At 35.6% G+C, this 18,467-nt stretch overlaps 1 protein-coding gene across 1 annotated transcript in view; it reads left to right on the forward strand.

Annotated features, from left to right (window-relative positions):
- LOC124634845 overlaps positions 1-18,467 on the forward strand; it is a 258,449-nt gene that overhangs the window by 141,886 nt on the left and 98,096 nt on the right. The window contains exon 3 of the mRNA XM_047170496.1: positions 1,572-2,028. Within this exon, the coding sequence (XP_047026452.1) occupies positions 1,572-2,028 (457 nt within the window). The remainder of the gene's footprint in view (positions 1-1,571; positions 2,029-18,467) is intronic.

The raw sequence follows: 18,467 nt of genomic DNA on the forward strand, positions 1-18,467 counted from the left end.
AAAATTATAAATTAAAAAAAACCCCCGACCCAAAAAAGCACGCAATTATTATGACAAAAGGTTAAAAACGCTAAACCCTATAAAAAGCAAAAAATAACTTTTAACACTACGTAAGTACCAACTAAAGCATGTCAGACTAAACTAAATTTTGACGTGTCGGGGGACCGCTTTTTACCTTTAAAAATACTTACATAAATCAAATGATACCTACCTAATTACAACATTCGTATAAAAAAAAACACGTATCTAAACAAAATTATATAAAAAGTTATAAGAAGTATATGTAATGTAGTAGTATATAATTACTTCTAACGTTAGGCTAATAAATTAGAGCGGTCCCTCGACACGACAAAATTTAGTTTAGTCTGACATGCTTTAGTTGGTACTTACGTAGTGTTAAAAGTTATTTTTTGCTTTTTATAGGGTTTAGCGTTTTTAACCTTTTGTCATAATAATTGCGTGCTTTTTTGGGTCGGGGGTTTTTTTATAAGCCTCGATGTCACAGACAGACACACAGCGGTCAAATTTACGCCTATTTTTACGTCGAAAGTTAAAAATAAGTCTTACTTTGGCTTACATTTACATTACAACTGGATTTAACAGAAGAATTCTAGCTCAGTTCCAAGTATAACTCAAAGCTACCTTAACTTATTTACAAGCCTTAAACCTCAACAATACACAAAACTCCTCTCACACTTTTCAACTACAAGCACAAAACACACACGGCCCTACAATCACACACCCATAACGGCAACTAATTTCCTAATAACTGACCTTCAATCAAACCAACACACACAGACACAAACACCCCTCAGAATGTTATCCTAGGAAATATCGCTTCAGTAACAAATTCACGGATCTCCATAAAAGATACCGGGGCTCCATCCGTCTCGTCGGCCGGAAATTTGGCCCTTCACTGGACGCTTTTGGGGCCAAACCGGTCTCCGGCAATGTATCCGAACCGTTCCGACTGTGGAAGATGACATACTTTCTGATTGGATGTTCCTTTTTGGATTATGACATTTACTTATAGGTATCTACTTTTTATTTTGTAACGCTAGCGGTGTCTGGATATTATTGATACTATTGTAAATAATACGATCATCATCAATACTATTTTATACTATTGTAATAATCACGGGAAAACATTTGGCACTTAATATAATTCCTCTGTGACGACCTCTGTGGCGCAAAGGTCACCAAGCCGGACTGCCGAATCTGAGGTCCCGGGTTCGATTCCCGGTTCGATCGACATTTGTGTGATGAGCATGCTTGTTGGTCGTGGTCTGGGTGTTACAATATGTATTTATAAATATGTATATATGTAGCTATATGTAGTTTATCAGTTGTGTTAGCACCCATAACACAAGTTAATTAATAACTTAGCGTGGGGCTAACCGACCGTGTGTGAAAAGGTGTCCCGACATTATTTATTTATTTTAATTATAAGATCCTTATGTAATACACCTACGTTTAGGAAATAAATGTTTCTGATTCTGAATACATGTCATTCATCTTCAATGTCTCCCTGCAAATACAGAAATCTAACATTATCCTTCTCTTTGTTCCAGTCCACCTTCAGTTCGAGGACACGACACTCCGAGACTACGTCCTCCACTCGATAGTGGACAACTTCATCCGGGGGAACTTCACCCCCACCTCGTACTCCGAGCGGCCCTGCAGAGACGAGACCCTCCCCTACTTCCTCCCAAAGCACATGCGAACCGAGCGTTCAAAACACGTGAAAAAGTCCAAAAAATACGGAGTGCCCTATAGGACATTCGAAGACTATAGTATAAAAAGTGTAGATAGCCTTAGTGATGGGTATTACTTCAGACCAAAATATCGTAGTTATAGAGACGAGCGGTCGGTTTATCGAAGGTTCGCGAAGAGTTTGCGGATGAGAAGGAGGTACCTGCCGGCGCGCGTGGTCAGCGGTCCGCTGGCCACCAGACCGGCTGTGCTGCTGCAGTGGTCCCTCAATGATGCCGTGCATTTAGATAGTGAGGGGACTAGTGTTGTTTTTAGGTAAGTTGATTTTAATATTTTTTAGTCGATAGATAGTTTATAATTCCTTTAGGCATTTTGACTCAGTATCTACTCTCCTGTATTTCCACTACAAATTGAGGTTTTTTTATGACAACGGTCAGGTTAGACAATAAAAGAAGAAAAGAGTAGGTATTGCGAAGATATATTAATTTATCACACTAGCCTGCTACCATTCCATTTGTTAATTATGGCATTTATTTCAAATAACACAAAATTCTCATTGATATAACATTTCATTCATATATAACATTTTATTAAGAAAACATATTTAATTTTGCTGAAACACTACAACATTTCTAATTAATTGCACAAGTGACATTTAGTCTATGACTGGTATTTTTTAAATGGCGTGTATGACGTCATACACTCGTGTAAGCTAAACATGTCACCTCCCACGACATTACAAACCATTTGTGGAGAAAATTATTTGTCAGAGGAATATTTTTTAAAAAGGTCATACAAAATAAATGTGATTTTTTTTTTAAGTTTTTGTGATGCTACTTAAAACTATCCAGCTAATTTGATTTGATCTGAGTCTGTACCATAGAATAGTTTAGGAGAGCCTTCGGTATATGTCCCAGCTGTAGACTACCTGTGTGATATAAGAAAATAAATTATGTCTAAAGAATTGGTCCTAAAACGACTCCATGTATACAAACTCTCTCTTTCGAAGTATTGTCTGTAATCGCTATTAATTGCGAGACATTCAAAATAAACACTAGCTACATCAGCATTCTATAAAAGGATCGTATTTGCAAAAATGACTTCCCATTGTCTTAACATTCCAATTTTGTACAAACCAATCCCAAGAGACCACAGTGCAAACACCACATATTCTTACTAACCCGATTTTCTTAATACTTTTGACCTCTTATGCGTGATAAGACTGACCGCAGCCCTATCTGGCCATAACCCGCGCACCGCGGAGCCCTATCATCATAATTTACTTGGATTCATCGCACTTTATGGTCTTGGAGATTTTATTTCAAAAAGATTTCTCTGTGGTAGGAAAATTCTTGTCGACACATTGTCTGGGGGTGTGTTTATGTTCTATGTGAAAGATTTATTAGGAAAGCCATTTTTTTATCACCTAATATGGCTTAAGTGTAGGTATGTTATTTTTTTAATGCATGGGCTCGAAAAGCAATGTTATGATTTTTATTTACAATAGCTTACAGGAATCTGAATAATATAAAAGCCTCCATAAAAAAATACAAACATCTGAATTAAAACCTCCTATTTGGGAAATCGGTTAAAAACACAATAGTAACCATCTCGAATTTCAAAGTATTATTCTATCATAGATAAAATGTAGCAGACGAGACCAACAATCTCAGAAGCCTACTTTAGAATAAAAACGTTTAAACACCAAAGAAAATAAAAAAAACATATATCAAACCAAATTCAACTTTATGTCATCGACATAAGATCGGTTTCAGCATAGCAAAATTGCACCTTTACTTTTTAAACGCTGCATTCGTATACTGAACTAGAATTCGTATACTGAAGTAGAATTTCAAAACATTTTATTTGAATTGTGACCGCGAACGGTTTGAGCCCTTTGTGGCATTACATTCATTGTTCCTTGGCCTGTTTACGATGTCGAATTAAAAAATAACGGCCGAACAAGCTTTCCCGCTCATGCCGCCATATTTGATGACATTTTTCTTTTGTAATCGTTTTATTTTGTAAACAAATGAAGATGTTTTGAGTGAATATTGTTAAAAACCAAGCATACTTATATAAAATAAACGGTTTTCCGTACATGGATAAAATATAGCTTACATTACTCGGAAGGACTGTAGCTTTCCAAAAGTGAAAGAGTTTTTCAAATGGGTTCAGTCGTTTTTTAGCCTTTAGGGTACCTACACAAATGAACAGAGAAAAAAAACCTCTTTTCTATGTAAGCATAGATAGATATGCATTCAAAGGATGAGTTAATCTTACTTACACCTTTTAAAAATATTGATAACAAAGAAAAGCTACATAAGAACGTAGTGATTTTCCGATTTTTTCCAATACGTCCATTTCTAAGTATATCTTGGACACCAATGGCTTATAAACAGGTGAAGGAAAACATCTTGAGGAAACCTGGACTACATAGTCTGAAATCACCAACCCGCATTGAGCAAGGGTGGTGATTAATGCTCAATCCTTCTCCGTGTGAGAGGAGGCCGCAGCCCAGCAGTGGGACGATAAAAAGGCTGAAACAGTAACAGTCCATTTCGCGAAAAAGTCTGACATGGAAAACTTTTCTTTAAGTTTTAATATTCTTAAGAAATTATATTCACTGTATCATTAATTATTTTTACATTAATAATTGCTGATATCATTAATTCGTCCATTAATAAACATTAAGAAAATTCTTTAGAACTTTCATTTAAAATGTTTGCTTTTGAAAAGAATAATTAAGGGGCTTGTTCCATTAACAAAAATACATTAATGTTACAAAATGTTACGTTAAGTAAAGTCTGGATATTTTTAAATATAACAGGAGTAAACATAATGTACTTTACATTTATGAAAAGTTTTTATCTTACATTTTGTCATCTGTAGTAATTTATTAGTTTGTTACTTGAGTTTTATTTAGAACTTAAAAAGGTAATTACGTCATTTAACTTGGGTAAATGAATCTGAATACATCTATATTTGATTGTGTGTAAATGGAAGTTCCTGATACCAAGAAATAATGTGACTTTCGATTAATTTCATGACAACAATTAGGTGCAATCAAAACAAACAACTACAAAAAATCATTAAAATTTTGTCAGATTTCCATTTAAATTTCAAAAAAATGAAATCAAATATAGGCTTTCGATAGTTTATCTCTCTTTTGTATCTTACTTTAACCCAAAAATGGGGTGTATTTCCAAAACTCCAGTCTACAAACCTCCAGCAAATAATTAGTAACATTGTGAGAACTTCTCGTCATTAAGGCGAGTACGTGCTCAGGTCCGAAGGGTCATTCATCCGAGCATCGAGGAGGGAATCAACTGCTCTTGGTCACACCGTCGAATGCAAGTAGTTACACTTAGACTACATCTTGATATAGACTGACTTTAAACTTAGAATCATCTATTAAAAAAAACTGTGGCCGGGGTGTGAGCACTAAGGAAATTTCACACCTTGTTGATGCTTCTCGGGGCCCAAAGGCTAGCTTTCATTTCGCCGAACGTTTAAGCATCTTTAAGCATTGCCATCCAAAGTGGCAATGCTGCCAGCCTATTGAATACACCGCCGGGTGACAGCGATGTGGACCAATTTTTCGACATAGTTTACATTTTTAGGCTAAATGAAATAGTTATTGACAGGCGCGTAATGAAAGAGTTTCAGCTTTAAATAATAATATTATACTATCCTTAATACCTTCTCAATATAATTCATACTTAATTCGGTTTTATATTTCAAGTGCTTTTAAAATATGAAGTGATCTTGAATTACACAATTTAAATTTTATTGCAATCCAGATTGGCAACCCGATCGTTCTTAAAATTGTAATTGTTTTCGTTTTACGTTTATTACAATTTGATACTGATAGTTACTTACTTTTGAGATTTTCCAAAACTGTTAAATATCTTTACATACATGAGCCTACATGCTATAGTTTACTTCCAAACTGTGTTAAGAAAGAATTAGTTAATTTTGCAATGAATATTGAATATTAATGATAATTTTGAATGAATATGAGTACAAATTAAGATGCAAACATTAAAAAACTGTGGCAAAATATTCTACCTTACAGTTTGACTTAACTTTCGGCATAGAGTGAAAACACCTGTTTGTTTTATATTTTTAACATGAAACCCAAACATAACGTAGTTACACAATAATATTGGTATGTATATCCCCACTCGGTTTTGTAACAAGCGATCGATCCGTGATCACCGTCGGCCGGGGATTTGTACACAATTCAATATTGTTCCCCAGTAATTACGTACACATTAATCCATGGTTACGTGACACACTACAGGACCGAACTACGCATTTTTAAATATATTGAACAACCTTTTCAAATAATATTAATCCTCACACGTTTTGTGTAGACCTACAAGAAAGGGGATGTTGATTAAAAGAAAACGAGATTGGAAGACACAATTTTTACAACAAAACTTGAAAAAACCCTCTTAAAAAATAATAAAAATCATTCCCAAAACGCTGTTCCGCAGTTGCCCTTATGTAATGTTGCAAAAAATTGACTATTTTATGCTTTTCAAGTTTGCCTGAGTAGGTTGTTTATTCAATTCTGTCTGTTCTCGAATAGATATAGGTAGTAGATTCATGACTTATATATAATGTCGATTTTCCCCTCTCCTTTTGTACTTACATCAAAAATGCTCCGATGGAATTTTTTTGCAGATTTTTTGTAAAAAACAACAACGAAGTAACGTACCCACGGGGAGTGTTGTGGCGGCGAACTAAATACGATTATCTCAAAGAATTTCCCGAGCCCGTATAAAAATGTTGCGCTAAGGAAAACCGCTGTTAACTTATTTATTAGAAGATTGTGTGGAAAATCCTGTTTTAAAACTTAATGTAAGGTTAAACAATGTTAACTAGGTAAAAAATTTTGTTTGTTATTGAAGAGGGGACTATTTTCTTAGGGAGACAAACTATTTCGTGTTATAAATCTGACCTAAAAAACTGTATTTTAAGGCCATTATCATTCAATCTTAAAAATGCGAAAGATAGATTGTCGATTTGGTTGATTTTTTAGTTATGATTGAACGCCAAGCTCACCGTCAACATGAAAGTCCGTTTTTTCTTAAAACAAAATTCATAGTAAACAGTAGTTTTAGGAAAACTGTAGTTTTTTGCTGTTGTTAAACTTAGTCTTTAGCCTTAAGGCTATAGAGGTATAGGTAGTAACAAAAGGTACTCATACCACGGACCCAGCCGGAGCACGCCACTAGTATAATCACGTAATCTATAATACACACTCGGAAATCAATTAAATTTTTCATTACGCACCAGTCAGCCAACCGCGGCGGTCGTGTGTCACGTGAGCTCGGAAAAACGGTCATTTATCTTCGTCAGCCGGTTTTAAACTATGTTTGGTGTACTTTGAATGCTAAATGACGCATCGAGTCGGTTATTGATGTACTGGTTACGTAGTTAGCTACTTTGTTCAGCCTCAAAGGGAAGGGTTGGCTGAAGTTCGGAGTTATTTATTTACGCTCTTTTGTAGATCAAGGCCGTTTGTTGAAGGGTAAAACAGATGTGTTCTATATAGCAAAATTTGAATTTTGTTCGTTTTTTCTTTAGGGGTTGTTCCTACTACAACATATTCAGTAACCGCGCTTTCACACTAGCCGATCTTGTTGCGCGTTTTCTACGCGGCATAAAACCGGTCATGCTGGTATCATCTTTCGTATCGATAGTTGTCAATTGTTTGTTGTTACACGAGTTCACGCGACACCGTCCTTGGCGAACCGGGCTTTACCCCGAGCGGAAATTCAGCTTGTGTGAAAGCGCTGTAAGACATCCTTGCATCCAAAACAGAGCAATGAACTAACTTCGTCTAGTTTCGAGTACTACAACATAAACTAGGTTATCGGGTCACTAGTAAGTTTGGAATCAGTTATCAATTATGTATATTTGCGACCTCACCTCTGCCTACACATGAGGGTATAAATTACCATGATAGGCAGGAAATCTGGAATATTCCACTATTAGGATTGAGTTTCGAAGGGTTTGGGATGATCTTGGCTATAAATAAATACCTGATTTTGAAGGGTCTGTGTTGATCTTGGTTAGAAATAGATACCTGGGAATTAGTACGACTTATCGAAAAGATATTGATTTTACAAGTTTACTCTCCTTTAAAATTGTCCTCCTTTACAATTTGGGATAAATCATTCAAGATTCTCTCAAATACCTATGCATGAAATTTTAATTGTTACAGAAAATATCAAGATAGAAAAGACCGTGATTGAGTAGCCTTCTAAAAACTGTTCAGTTCTATATTACCTATATTCTATTTTAGAAAACACTGTTACCTTATCATAATTGAATCCTAAAACATTGACTAAATAAGTCATAAATCCCAGTAAATAACGTGAAAGGGGATAACAATAAAATATTACAGCTGCAATAATCAAGGAAGTGGAAAACATCAGGGTCTAGAAAGCCATAAAATTGGTCAGTGCGGCTAGGCGCGACCGGGAAGATCGGTCCGTTCGACTTTACGATCTTTTCCGAGCCGATCATAAACACTGATTGTTTGGAAAAACAGCCAATATAACATCTGTTATTAGGAACTTTACATGGTTTTTCTTTTTCTTTAAAAACATCTTTTTCCTGGATACAAACTAGACTAGACTAGTCGCTCACCGAATTAGGTACCTATAGGTGTTTTTTAATTTAACCTGGAAAGATGCGGAGTAAAGAGAAAAAGTTATTTTTTTCTGCATTCTGAGCATGAGCATGCATTTTCAGCCATTATTACTTCTGCTACTTACTCTAAAAAATCAAAACTATTATTTCAAGAGGACATCTGGCGAAGGCTAAGACAAGAGGTTCAAAAAACGCCCAAATATTCAGTAGTCCATGAAAGAAAGGTATGTCAACTAAATCATGGGGATACACGCGAAAATTCACGAGGTGCGTGCCAAAGATATGTTACGACCTTTCCTGCACCTGTTATCTTTGTCTTATATATTTTTACGTATATTTTATAATAAAAGGTAATATTTTGAGATCATCAAAAAAAAATCCGCTGTGAAAAGGCAGTTTGTGACGTTTCCCTGACAAATTTTGACGCACTGTTTAATCTGTGTCGTATTCGATTCTCGCCAACGGAGGCTACCGTTTTTTTGTTTCACCAGATGGCACAACTGTAGCGTGAGGTCTATTACTATGGCAATCAAAGTTCGTATTATGAGCGCTAAAACTTATATCTACATTAGATCATTATATTAGATCATATGTAATACAATAGAACTATAGTGAGAACGTATTGGCGATGCCACAGTGTTGCGCAGTGCCGTTTTGCTCGAAAAAGAAATGCGAACATAAGTTTCCGAAAGATTAAAGAGTGTCAAAGCAGTGACATTTATAGAACCCTGATCTGTATTTGCCATAATTAATCTAAAGTATTGTTAAATATTCACAATATTAATTTAATTAGAAATATAAACCCTCGCGCGTAAACAAACGAAGACCTCACGCTACACAAGCGCCTCTAGCGGCGATTTCATACGCGGTAGCCCTCATTTTACAAGAAATGCAAATATTTTCAATTGGGTGTTTTAAGATAAACTAGGCAAACTCTCCCTTAATCCATGTTTAAGTTCAAATTAATATTGTCCTCTTTGGATTTATGACTTAACAAACATTTCAGCCCAACTCGCTAAAAAAGTTTTCTTACTCGCAGTCGAAATTGTATGTCGTCAATTTCACGTAAGTACTTCAAGACGAACAAAAACAAAACCTAAATGGTAGCACATTAATCACAAAGTTCTCAAGAAACTCGCAACTAATATCGAGTACCAATAGAAAGTTAAAACGTACTTCTTTTCCCACTTTTAATATTATAAAAGTTATAATAAAGTGGGTCGAACTGATGTCGGCTGAGAAAAGTACGGGCTTAGGTGGCTAATCCTTTAAGCTGAGCGATGAGAATGGAATACCAAATGTAATTATGTTTTCTTTATTATAAAAAAATTGTAGGTATATTATAGAGAGGTTTTTTGGCTGTTCGTTGTTATCCTCGAGGTTTTTGGCTGTAACGAAGAGATACCTTAGATAGTATTGAAAAAAGGCTTCGTTAGTTTACTCGTGTATCTATGGGATTATATGTATATAGTAAAGACTTCCAGGAATGTAATACTTTTAGCTGCAAGATTTGACCAATCAAAATAAGTACCTAAACAAAAATAAGTAATAATTCAACAAGCATAACTCTCGTCATTTATAATTTAATTCCAGGATATTCTCAAGGTCTGCACATTTCGACTGCCGCAAAATTATCATGGTTATGATGCCAAACGGCTGAAATTAAACATTTATGGAATCAGCACTAAAAATGTGCATAAAGTCCAGTTTTAATTCAATTAGACTAATTGAATTTCTCGTCCGACTGGTGTGAGTAATGCCGTTTACGAGCTAATGACAAAAACGAACATTTAGAATACAAGTTTTAGCCCAAATATGTAGATATGTTACTTATGTAGTTTATTAATGGGGGTGCACTTTGTCTAAGCGTCCTGCTGTTTGAAATTACAGGGAAATTAGTTGTGGTAGTTCCTGCAAACTTGTAACTAGGTTAAAATTACGTAATGACAAGGTCCACCAAAATGGTCTGCGAAAAAAGTGTAGTCGTCTACTGCTAGCATGTTCGTGTACAAAAGTTGCAATTTTGAGAACATTTTAGAATTATTTCGATAACGTTCGTCTTCGTCGAAAATGTCCAACATTTTCACATAAGTTTCAGCACCCTTGACCCTGAATAGAAATGATTAATCACGAGCTCTACAAGTTCTCTTTAAATACTAAATACCACATACTCTAATGCCGTGTAACATTTCTCGCCCTTACTTCCCAGGGCTTAATTGCGCCGCGGATCGGAATACGTATCATTTGACATTTTCCCCTCGCCACTTTATGCAGTGCCGGATTAGGCATAGAGAATATGAAGCAATTATTACGGAGCCTGTGTCTAGGTGGGCCCCACGGAAAATGTAAATGAGGAATCAAAGGACCCAAAACATTTGTCAGTTGTGAAATGTCATTACTTCTTTCTTAACTAAAATCGAAAATTTATTTTTCGTCATACAATAATTGTTCTGCTCACAATTGTAAAATAAACAGTAATTTTGTAGTAAGTAATTTGATTAAGTGGTTTTTAAGTACTGTACATACATTTCAGCCATTCATGTTGAAGTATGTGAATAGAATCATGAATAACTTTTATATAACATCACTCAGAAAACTATCGCTGATCTACGCCCTATTTCAGAAGGTTACATAAGGGGCCCGCTGTTTCTCCGGGCCCCGCAGCATCGTTGTTATTCCGGCCCTGATCAATGGCAATCGGACGAAGGCATATCGCAGTGATTAATAGGTTCTGGTTAATTCCCGGGTGCTATCGGTAGTCCCTATTCATTGAGGATTGGACGCTAAGACTTTATCTTTTGTTTTTTTTTTTTTTTTGTTCAATAAATCCTTACTGTGGAAGGATTCTGATATCTTTTTTAATGAATGGTGAATTTTTATTTACAGATTTCAACTTTTTTATTTTAATTGAATAACAATTATAAAACTTGAATGTTTATAGCTTTATATCTTTAGCTATATCTTTAAGCTTATTGAAGACCGGATGGTTTTAGTTTAAATAGTAATTTTGTTCTTGTTCTTATGCATTAATTAACTTATCAACTTAACTACGAGTTATGTCACATTAGACATAAAAAAAAACTTTTACGAGAAAAATAGGTAAATACCAATAAACAACCCTAAGAAAAGCTCGCAATTCATGTATAAAATAATTTACTAGAGCTCGGAAAAAATTGAGGTGTCGCACCCGGGAAACCTGTTCAAAAACATGTTAAGCCCGAAGGAAAATATTTGTCTTGGAATTAATGTACCCACGTCTTTTACATTTCCTTATATTTCTTATTCTGAACTGGCTCTTTTTAGCGGTTCCGTCTACTGAAGAAAATGTTTTTTATCTGTACTTATTGAAGTGAAGTATTTTTTTTAAAGCGATTATCTCATAAACTACAGCTCTGGTACTCAGCTGAATCCGGTTAGACTGGAAGCCGACCCCAACATGGTTGGAGAAAAGGCTCGGAGGATGATGATATCTCATAAACTACAGGTCCGATTTGACAAACCAAGTTCCTCATAAACTACTCTGACTGCTTCTATATGATTTTCTGAAAGAATGGTTACAGTCCTTATCAAAACATAAGAAACTATTGAATCGATTCGGAACCTTGGTTTCTACTTTTTCAATCCATTAAGCAAATCCTTTGATCCTATTTGATCAGTATTAGTATGCAAAACATAAAATAAATATAACTTCATATTTCAAAAAAGAATGAAAACCATTTTCCTATAGACATCTTTCCCAGAACAGATTACATTTAAAATCACTGAAAGATTTCAGCGCAATGAAAAATACACCTTATTGTTATGCTCTGAACTTTGAATTTTCTTTGATGTGTAATGGGATGGTAAAATACATTTTGTAATTGGCATATTTTTATATAACGAGTCTCGGCCATTGGGCTTATTATGGCAAAGGTTTTGTATTGTATAAATCAAATTAAATGTCTGTTCATTACGTTTCTGAAATGAAATAAAAAACCTTAGAACTGGTTCAGTTATTTTTAACTGTTTCGTTGTGTGAGTTAATTTCACCGTTGATAGAAGTACCTAGGTTCTTTTTTGGACTGAGTATTTTTTATTTTGTTACTCTGTACTCATGTAAATATGAGAAGATATGGTATTTTTTTAAGTGCCGATTATAATTTTTTGATCAGTAGTTTCATTTCAACATAACCGTCCGTCTATTTTAATGAGCATTTTTTTCCAGTCGGAACTATTTTTACCTTTCTACTTCATTAGGTATATCGTATACTCCGTTATAACCTAGCTATATACATATTTCATCATAGCAGTTGTTCAGTAAATAAAAGCTACTCTCCCAATACACATTTTCGCTTCCCACAGATCATGTTCCAAAAAAAACAAAAGTAAGTCCAAATAGAGAAGCTAATTTATTAATTCCTTCTCATAATAAATCAGGAATCTCGCCACAATATTACTTCAGAGCCGTAATATATTACCCACGATTTAATATCGTGGAGAAGAAATGGTCCATTTTTGCCATTAGGTAGGTATTTTTGGAAGTATCAAATATTTCTGTATTCTGTACCTATATTCAGTTACAAATACGAGTATCTATCTATACTTATAAGCTTTTCTATACTATAATAATATTATAAAGAGGAAAACTTTGTTTGTTTGTTTGTAATGGATAAACTCAAAAACAACTGGACCGATTTTAAATATTCTTTCCCCATTAGAAAGCTATATTATCTGCGAGTAACATAGGCTATATTTTATCCCGGTGCGGGCAGTAGCTCCCACGGGACGCGGGTGAAACCGCGGGAAAACGGCTAGTATATTATAATTATAAAATCTAAAAAGCTTGTTTGTTTAAACGCGTTAGTCGCAGGACACTCCAGTCCAATTTAAAAAGTTTATTTCAATGTTAGATAGAACATTTATCGAGGTGGGCCAGTGGATTCCGCATACAAAATCAAGTACTTCCCACAGACTAAAACATGGCCTATTTCCTATTGATTATACTTATATCTATATATAGTCTAGCTAGACTATCTATATATACCCGTTCAAGTCGATTCACTAGTTTTGAAATAAGATGGATACAAAGAGTTACTTTGCATTTATAATATTAGCGCGGATTAGGAGCACATTAATCAGTCTACATTCATTACTATTCTATCATTCCCATCTTAAGGCGCTTCTTAAGAGGGCTTTGTGAGGGCAACACCTCTTTTGGCAAGCTTTGTAATTGCGATAGCAACGCCACCTGGCTGCACTCGCGTCAAACGAACGCCCTTTGTGTCTCACACAAAAGGCAGGATTATAATCATTATAAAGGCGCGTAAAGAATGCTTCAAACGGCTCGTGTTTCAGTGCGTAGCTTTAGAAAAAGAAATTTAAATGATCCTTCATTAGTTTTGTGCCTAAGCATCACTTTGGTTTTCGGGGTGTAATTTACTATAGTTCAGACTCAAAATGCACGCTTAGTCATTTAATTGAAAACTCATAATCGAAACCTAATCTTAATATTATTTTTTCGAACTCTGTTATAAAGCACTGCAGTTTAAAATTATAAGTTAAATACCTTCAAACGTATTCTCTTTCCCGATAAACACTCCTATAGATAAACCATTTCCTCCCTTCAGACCCATCAAATATTAACAACATTGAACCGTCAAACAATCCAAGTATCATTATAAGTAAATATCCATTTCCCCTTGAAAGGACCATGGGCAAAAATGTATGAAGCCTGGGCTCACCCACCAACAGAGATGAGACCACTTTGAATATACTTGTAAAGCACTAAATATAAAGATTTAAACTCATTTTTGCGAAGAATCCATGGGGTTATTTTGCTATAAATATTTTTCTCCGACCATAAATAAACTAATATTCTGCAAAAAGTTGTGCTGTTATGGCAGTGTAGGTTTTGTTATTGAACACCTTTAACTAGTTTTAATTCCAGGTTTAATGTATACATAAAAAATAAAACAGCTGCTAACAGTTAAAATTATTTTTGTTAACATTTCAATCAATATCAATAATAATGTCGTCTAAATATCCTACCGGTGGATTAAATTGTGAGTGCCTGCCTCACCCTAGATACCAAATTATTGAAATGATATGAGCACAACTTCCTACTGAGCGTCTACCTGTTAGACACGAGCAGTAATACTGAGCGATGGCATCTCGACCCATTTCGTTTCTGTTAACCAGAATGTATACCTACGTAATATGTAAACCTATTTAGGTGCGTATCTTTTTTTTGCCATGGAATTGAAGGTAGTGCCCATAGTAACAATTTTAGTACAAACAAAAACCTTCACAACGGCGTATGCTATAACTCTGTTGGACAATGAGCCCAATTTGACTCATGGTCCTTTAAAGCGTCAATGACATAGGGCCATGGAGAATAAAAACACTAGCGGAGATGTCATAACGCATAAATCTCCTAAGAAAGAAGCGCGCCAAAATACGGGTCTGCGGGGGACGAGGAACGTTACTAGCTCCGCTCTTGCTCGTCTTCTTTAGTACCTGCCCAAAATTTTATCAAAATAAAGTCAACAATCAATCAAAACTTTTGACAGATTGGTTTTGATTTGACAAGGAACCCCAATGCCAATCACCACTCTTACCGTACGTTACATTGACCTACAAGAAGGCGCCTGACCTACCTTCCTTATACCTTTCCTTCCTCCGTGTATTGGGAACATTAATTTGAAGCCTCGTTTGAACGCCACTCTACTGGAACAAGAAGCTAGCTTTGATGACTGTTATTAGAAACACATCATGTCTACATTAGCTTTTCGAATGGAGAAATGATTTTTCATGGTCGGGTTTTTTCCACCGATTTGTTCGAGAACTACTCATTATTTTGCATGGAGTAAGGAATGATAAGCGAAGATGCCATAATGCAGGTAGGTCAGGCACCTTCTTCAAGCTCAAATTCTTACAGTGGGCATGACCAAACCGATCAGTTACGAGTGAACTAAGGACGCGTTCGGGTGCTTTGTACCAATCTGTCGACGATTTTTGATATTACAAAAATGGTCAGGTCCAAAGGTGGCGTAGAAGGATGAAAACAGTAACGTTCCTCGTCCTCCGCACACTCGCATTTTGGCGCTCTACTTTCTTAGACGTTTCACCGCTATGGCACCTCCGCTAGTCATTCTGTTCTCCGTGTTATTTTCTGTGTGTTAAGTATTTCAAAGGTTCAAGGCTGTGTAAAAGCCATGGTCGGTTTACAAGGTTTCGGATGGATATCCGATTTCTAATGCTGAGTGAGTTAATCGTGACTTAGTGGAATACCGTCAAGTACAGCGTAGGATTTTAAGAAGAAGTACTTGAGGTAGGTTAGGTTAGGTTAGGTTAGTACAAAAATACATACATAGGTAGGTAATATTTACCACGCGGGTACTGCAGGATTGTTCATACGAAATACGGAGATTTGATACCCAAAGGTGTCCAGAAGGAACATAAGTAGTTTTTAGTCAATATTTGACACTCCCTCCAGCTACACTGAGGGTTCACCTAATGATTTCCAACGTCAAAAAAGTATTTGAAGTAGTGCGCAGTTATTATATAAATCTAACAACATGAAAAAAGACGTTATATATCACCATAGCTTATCGATCAATGTGTCAATTCACGTAATATAATCTTTTTATATCACTCTAACGTAGTAAATAACCAAAACATATTATAGCAAAATACTAAGTACATCAAAAACAGACATAATACCGACTCTTTATAACAATATAAAGACTGAAGCTGAGACTAAAGTACCTCACGTTAAACCTGTTTTATTGCAATCCTCTCACCTTTTCAGCTTCAGCTGGTAATAAAAATATCCATTATGAACCGCGGAGTATCCTCCCAACGAGTTCAAGTAGACTATGTTAAAGAATATTAACTTCATTCTCTTTAACTGTGTTAATTTCTTTACTGAGTTTTGTCACAGTAAGTAGATTGTTAGTTTTTTAGTCTAGGTAGATGTTTCTTGGACAGCTTTTGTTTTAATGTTTGTAATTGTTGTAGTATTTTGCATTATTTACCTACAATTATAAACGAAAGTTAAATAGTTGATTTGACCAATGGGTGGCGAGAATACAACTGGTTATGGTTTGGTAATCATTTTTTTTTTTTTGAGGCATAAATATACTTGTAAAATATATTATTTATATAAGCGCAGTTATTTCCTATTACGTAAGTAATATAACAAAGAGTATATAGTAGTTGTTTCTTTGTACCTTAAAGGATCGGAACCTACTTAGCGGATTTGAAAAGATATTTCACTGCCAGGAAGCTACATTATCCCGGAGTAACATAGGCTACATTTTATTTCAATACGCGCAGTAGTTGCTACGGAACGCGAGGAAAACCGCGTGAAAACAGCTAGTTTTCTATAATCCTCAATTGGAGAATGTACTAAATTATAACCAGTACCAGACAGTCGATAAACCTCATTACTCTTCATCACCCAAAATAATCCCCACACACAAACTCCACAGTTAGTTAAGAAACCAGGCTAATGACGATATACTAATGGAATAAGTTCCCATCCAACCAGCCCACTGACATGACACAGCCGATCTATCGCCCACATGCTAACCTTTTCATACATGACAAGAGGAAAATACAATGTTCTGTTATTCTACTAATGTAGTGTTATAATCATGTTTAATGTATGAGGAAAGGGTACAATTATGTGTAATGTGCTTTGGTCTCCTGTTGACTATATCCCGTGAGAACTATGGACCATTTTTTTTCAATCGACGTCAAAAATCTTCAATTGACCCCTCCCGCTGTGGATAGCAGTGGTGAGGGAGTGTCAGACTCTTACTGACTAAAAACCGTCGTGTTCCGTCGAAGGTCTGTGTCTGTTATGAACCACGGCCGCGGTAACATTTTCGAACAATCCCGCAGATATATGGACTATCACTGAAAGAATCTTTCAAATTGGAGCTGAAGTTCCTGAAACCAGCGTATTCAAATAAACGAAACACTATCTCGTATAATATAATATAGGGAAAATATTTTTGTATTTGTTTTTTTGTACTCAAAAGGCTCCGGAACTGCTGAACCGATATGAAAAAATCTTTCACTGTTAGAAAGCTACACTCTTATCGGAGTGACATAAGCTATTTTTATCCTGATAGGGGCAGTAATTTCCACGGACGCGGCGGGCGAAACCACGGGAAAACGGCGAGTCTTTATTATTACATAGTACTTACAGTTTTTTTTACCTCTACATTTTCGTTACCAAAACACACAGAGTTCCGTTTACGGTCGTACGGTGTACGTATTTGACTAGTATATATAATTCCATATGTTACAGCCTTTATATCGTCCCACTGCTGGGCTGCGGCCTCCTCTCACACGGAGAAGGATTGAGCATTAATCACCACGCTTGCTCAATGCGGGTTGGTGATTTCAGACTATATAGTCCAGGTTTCCTCAAGATGTTTTCCTTCACCTTTTTATCGGCCATTGGTGTCTGTATGTTATACTTAGAAAGTACATACTTACAAACTTAGAAGAGTTGCATTGGTACTTGCCTGACCTGGAATCGAACCCGCGCCCTCATACTCGAGAGGTTGGTTCTTTACCCACTAGGCCACCACGACTTCCATATACCTAAGTAGTATTCGTTAAGAAAGGGCTTTCTTAACGAATACTACCTATCGTTACCTATCGTATGAATAATAGTATTTGTGTCGTTACTGGTGATGACTGGGCAATCTTTGCCACAGAAATCAATATGCAATGGAAACTCGGCAATTTGTGCTGCGTTTAATACGGTTAGTTACTGTACTTGTTTACTTGACTGGTTTGTTTTTCGATGATAGTTTTAAAATTAGAATAAAAATGTTGTAATTATGATCTTTTTTTACGCTGAGAAGACGTTAAAACTGCTTAATACTGAGAGGTTACGATTAAGTTACTGAGTGACCTTTGGTAAACGTTTTTACGTTCAGTGTAAAAATAGTATCATTTTACGAAATTATATCAATATCAAGATTAAAAACACCTAGAAAACCCCGTAATATTTAATTTACTTTTCTCTATTTTATTTACTCTTACCTATGTAATAAATCCTAAAGCAAATCCCGAGGCTACTCGAG

Source organism: Helicoverpa zea, chromosome 12 (genome assembly GCF_022581195.2).
Source record: "Helicoverpa zea isolate HzStark_Cry1AcR chromosome 12, ilHelZeax1.1, whole genome shotgun sequence".
In the NCBI taxonomy this organism is placed as follows: domain Eukaryota; kingdom Metazoa; phylum Arthropoda; class Insecta; order Lepidoptera; family Noctuidae; genus Helicoverpa; species Helicoverpa zea.